General features: G+C 36.0%; 2 protein-coding genes across 3 annotated transcripts; one reads left to right on the top strand and one right to left on the bottom strand.

Annotated features, from left to right (window-relative positions):
* The first annotated feature begins 6 nt into the window (after positions 1-6).
* LOC135801943 (uncharacterized) lies at positions 7-1,632 on the top strand. Its single transcript, XM_065315482.1, has 3 exons — positions 7-79; positions 144-277; positions 332-1,632. The coding sequence occupies exons 1-3, from the start codon at positions 28-30 to the stop codon at positions 479-481; spliced, it is 336 nt and encodes a 111-aa protein (XP_065171554.1). The 5' UTR covers positions 7-27; the 3' UTR covers positions 482-1,632.
* Positions 1,390-3,919, bottom strand: eIF2A (eukaryotic translation initiation factor 2A). 2 transcript variants are annotated; one of them, XM_065315479.1, is made up of 5 exons: positions 3,795-3,919; positions 3,628-3,725; positions 3,201-3,564; positions 1,946-3,143; positions 1,390-1,889 (listed from the first exon to the last, which is right to left on the bottom strand). In XM_065315479.1, the coding sequence occupies exons 2-5, from the start codon at positions 3,650-3,652 to the stop codon at positions 1,764-1,766; spliced, it is 1,713 nt and encodes a 570-aa protein (XP_065171551.1). In that variant the 5' UTR covers positions 3,653-3,725; positions 3,795-3,919; the 3' UTR covers positions 1,390-1,763. The 2 variants fall into 2 exon arrangements, with proteins under 2 accessions (XP_065171551.1, XP_065171553.1); XM_065315481.1 differs by having other exon boundaries at positions 3,628-3,729; positions 3,796-3,882.
* Positions 3,920-4,771: the final 852 nt, after the last annotated feature.

Genomic DNA, 4,771 nt, shown 5'->3' with positions numbered 1-4,771 from the left:
GGGATAAATCACAGCAGGCAGGTCCCTATGCCAGAGATTTCTGAGTTTTCACCACAAGGGCAGTATGCTTCTAGCAGCAGTACGTACATAATCAACGACAAAGAAGGAAACTAAATTCACTCATATTTTTTGTTACGTTTTAGTTTTAGATGAAGTTGGTGGTAAAGATGATGAATCGTCATCGAACGCGTTGAAAACACGAAGTCTTCCAGCATGGGTCCGCTCAAAACCGAGACCTCTGTCGACTGAAGATGATTTGAACGATTTGTACGCTAAAGTAAGTGCAGTCCCACCATCTTGAAACCACATTTTACCCATAATATTTTTTCAGGTTAATTTTAGCAAAAAACGGAAAAATCGAATGCGAAACGACGAAGCCGCAATCATAGCGCTGAGCAAATCACAATATCTGCACAAAGACACTGACACGTTGGTCGATAACGAAGCAGTGATTGTTTATGACGAACGAACGGCCTTATAAACGAAACATAAAGCCTATTTTACTAAAATGCGACGAAAAAATAAGATAGTATTGACCACGTGTACACCACGTGACTGATATTCGTAAATATTTTAATGTTTGATGTCAACTTTTAAATCGCAATGAACTTAATCAAGTTAATTAATCGAAGGCAGAAAATATCACTTTTCATATCTTTACATGAAAATTAAATGACGAATTTTGAAGCGAATTGAATTGCTACGTGAAAGACTTGCAGATTGACAAATAAGAAATATTTATAATGTACTTTACAAATGCGAACGAATTTGTCAGGTTTTATCAATCACCTTAATTAAAGTAGCATTATCATAAACATGTACACATACAAATATCAAGTAGACAAAAATAACATATTTTCTCGCAACATTCAGTAAAAACTTTACTCTAATATTGAAAATATCGAAATATATTGTGACTCTGAATATTGAAAATACGTTTAATAGTATCATTGTTTTATAGACTAGTAGTTAATAGAAACCCAAATTCTGTGATAATTATTTAACCGTTTACTAAAGCGTAATTCTCTTCATAGTATCTTGCAAATAACCAAATTTCGTGTAAGTTTAACAACACTGAAGCTTTGTCTTCAAGTGCAAACTACAAAATTCAGGCCCACTATCCGCGTATACACCAGATCATGTAGACGCAATTGCCAATTATCGATTGAATGGACGGCAATTATTTTGTAATCGGATTGCCTGTTTTTTACCTGATTTTGGACAAGTTTGCTATCGCGCGGTCTACGTGAACAGTGGGTCTTGATATAATATTAATTTATCACACCATGTACAATTAAGCACTAAGATTTTTAAAAGACTGCCTAACGACCTAACGAAAAGCGTATACTTAGGGAGCTTTTTCGCATAAACGTGTTAATAACAAGTTGGTAACTTCTAATGGATTTTATTATAAAAAAATCATCTGGCCTTTTGTCGACCCCCAGAGCTTTCATCACATAAATGTCACTCTTATTTTTACAAACTTCATCCCTAATAAGTTGTTTCTATTCTGGTAACAACGTTGCAAATTTACAAACATAACAAAACGCATATATAATTCATCACCAATTAGTAATAAAACATTTACAAACACACTTTATGTAAAACAAATATAATATAATTAATTGCAAAGTCTTCTTAATTGCATTAAGTCGCCTTTTTATAATTCCAGATACGTTTTGTGTATGTTTATTTTAATTTGTGTTATAAAATATATTTACGTTGCCTGAAGTTGAACATGAACGATTTTCAGAAGTTTTGACTTAGATTTGCAGTTGTTTAAGTTCCTTCAGCAAATCACTCTCCCCATTAATCTTTGAGAGTTGATTTATTTCCAATGGCTTACCAGCAGCTTTGTCTGCTTTTAATTTTTCAATTGCATCCAATTTCTAGTAAATATATACAAATTATAGTTATATCGCTAATCATATGTTAATTAACTTACTTTTTTGATGTTTTTGATTTTTTTGTCTTTCTCGACGTCTCCTGTTAGAACAACTTGTACACTACTGATGATAGCCTGTGGTTTAGGATCCTCGGTTTTATCATCGGTTTTCTCTTCGTCCTTACGAGCTTTCTTTGCCTCGCGTTTCTTTCTCTGTTTTAAAGCGTTCTTCGACACGGCAGATTCTTTTGCTTGTTTAGCCGGTTCATGATCATCGTGTAAATTAAATATCACCCCCGGACGATTTCTAGCCGATGGAGGTCTGTAGGCCTGCGTTGATGCTTGCACCTTCTTCGTAGCTATACTCTCAACCTTATCAGTCGAGATCACCGGCTCTTTAAACGTTGTCTTGTCGGCTCTTTTCCACCTAACTTCATACAATTCCTCGACGTCTTTCTCATGCATTAACGCACCACTATAATGCCAAATCTTATAACCATTACCAATTCTCAAACGTGGTGCAGTAGTGGCAGTTAAGAAATGCATCCCATCAGGGCACCATTCCAACATGGTAGTATCTGATGCATCACAGGTACCAATTTGTTTACGTTTAACTATATCCCAAGTCTCAACATTACCCCTCAAGTTGCCAAAGCCGCCAAGTAATAAAATATTGCCATGAGGATTATAATAAATTGCATTGCGTGGCCCTGTGCCCAATTCAAAAATGACTTCAGATTTAAGATTAAAAATGCTAGCCTTGGCTGGCATAAAACCATAAACCACGCAGAATTCATGCCCTTTTGGTGACCAAGCCACAGAATATATCGGGCCTTCTTTGGCAAGAGTTATTACGTTCGTGGAACCGTTGATTCCAATGAAATGCAGACTTTGCTTGCCGTAATACGACTTTCCGGTTTTGTCCTGTTCGGTGGTAGTCAAGAGAATGCAATGTGTTCCCTTGCTGTTCCAGAAATACTCGACGCTGTCGGCGTTAAAGAAACTTTTGCATGCGAGGGCTTGTTGAGCTTCAAATTTGGGATATGCGAAAAGCCGAGCGAATGCCGGTTGCCCTTTACCGCCAGGCATGTGACAGATCACGTGATGAGCATTTTGAGTGCTACAGATTGAGTAGGACGCCACTTTGAAGCAGTTGATGCGATAGATTATATTCTCAAAATTGCAGTCTTCATAAAAAATTACGTCATTATTTTGCAACTTTGAAAATATTTTCTCATCATCACTCCATTTTGGTTCCCTAAGTTTAATAAAAGTATGTTAAATAATGTGATTTAATACATTAACTAAAACCTACCAGTTAGTTTGTGATTTATGCATAAATCCCTTAACCAACTCTCCATTTTCACACTTGTACAAATGTAGATTTGGAGAACCTTGTGGTTTATCCTTGCTGACCTCATAAGGCTCCCATGTCATCAGATATCTACTCAAGGGAGAAAACACCAGGAAGTAAGCCTTGGTGCCCTCAATGGTAGCAACATCAGTCCATGTATCTGTCCTCCACAGTTTCAGTGTTTGCCCAGAAGCAGTAGCCATGTATTGACCATTTGGTGAAAAACATATTGCCCGACAAGATTTAGTATCAATGGGCACAAACTGGTCAACAGTACCGAACGCCGGCGGACCTTGAGCGACATGCACTCCGGTTGATCCTCGAACTATAAATACATTCCTCATCTCATGACTGTGTTCTAATTCCCAGAATATAATAAAATACTCACCGGCAAATGGAATGGACGTTGCCATCGTTGAGGTTAGGTGGTCAGTGTGGCACGTGTCAAAAAACCATTGCAGATCGTACAGATGGAACTTAGGCTGTCTACAGGTAGAACAAAAAGAATACAGTTATTTTGAGTTAAATTGTAAAAGTCCTATATAAAATCCTTGCCTGCTACACGATGCTGAAAATCAGAGAAGTTCAGCAATTGGGAGCAGTCACGCAATCCCGACCGATGTTCAGCTGTGCGATGACAGTTCATAACAGGAAAGTTAGAACTCAAGAAGATATACAGAAATATTATCCAACAGATAGCGCTGTAAATTTCATAAACTGTTTTTTGATCGAAGTCCTTTAACAGATGGCGCAGTACAAACCGTGTTGTACAAATTCGTTACCCAAAACCACGAAGTATAGATGCACCGATGTATCTATACTTCGTACCCAAAACGAAAAAGTAGCCGAATGTAGCGTATGTTACTAGATAAGTACTAGATAAAACTAGATAATTTAATAATTGTCATTCAATTCCATTAAATTTCATTGATTTACAATTTTTATTATATACTTTATAAGTTCATATTCATTAGTTCATTAGTTTTAACAATTTGCAAACATTTAAAATTCAACTTTCTTATTTAGGTAACACTATTTTATCAATTTTACCACTTGTAGTGCATAAATGCGCGAAATCTAGGAGAAAAATCTAGTTATCACATTAAGAATAGAAAATAGAGAATTGGTACACATTATTTTTGCATTGAATTCAACTTTTTCACGTTACCATAGGTGTGAGTAGACAGCACAATCAAGCTTAAAGTTTAAACAATAACAGATAATTATTAATTTTTCTCACAGAGAGAAGCGCAAACACAATGAATCATTCTCAAATCGCGATTGAAACTATTCCATTAAAGAGTTGAATAGAAGCACCAGATCTATAAAAATTAGAAGAATAAGAGTAGAATAAGGAGTAGGCTTCTAAGTTACTAGGAAATGATCTAGAATGATTATCTACATAACATTCTATTATAAATATAAATGTATCTACCTTATTCTTATAGGTGCAAGCGTGAGCGATGAGGAGTGAATGTGGGAGCAATTTCAAGAAAGAAAGTTATGTGAATCTTGCTCATGAGAATTGGGAC

This window comes from Atheta coriaria, unplaced genomic scaffold (assembly GCF_025399875.1).
Source record: "Atheta coriaria isolate IRGN ID8LTWV9N9 unplaced genomic scaffold, Caltech_Dcor_3.1 hic_scaffold_14_pilon, whole genome shotgun sequence".
NCBI lineage: Eukaryota > Metazoa > Arthropoda > Insecta > Coleoptera > Staphylinidae > Dalotia > Dalotia coriaria.
Note: the sequence above shows the minus strand (reverse complement) of the source record. Positions and strands in the feature narration are given on the sequence as shown.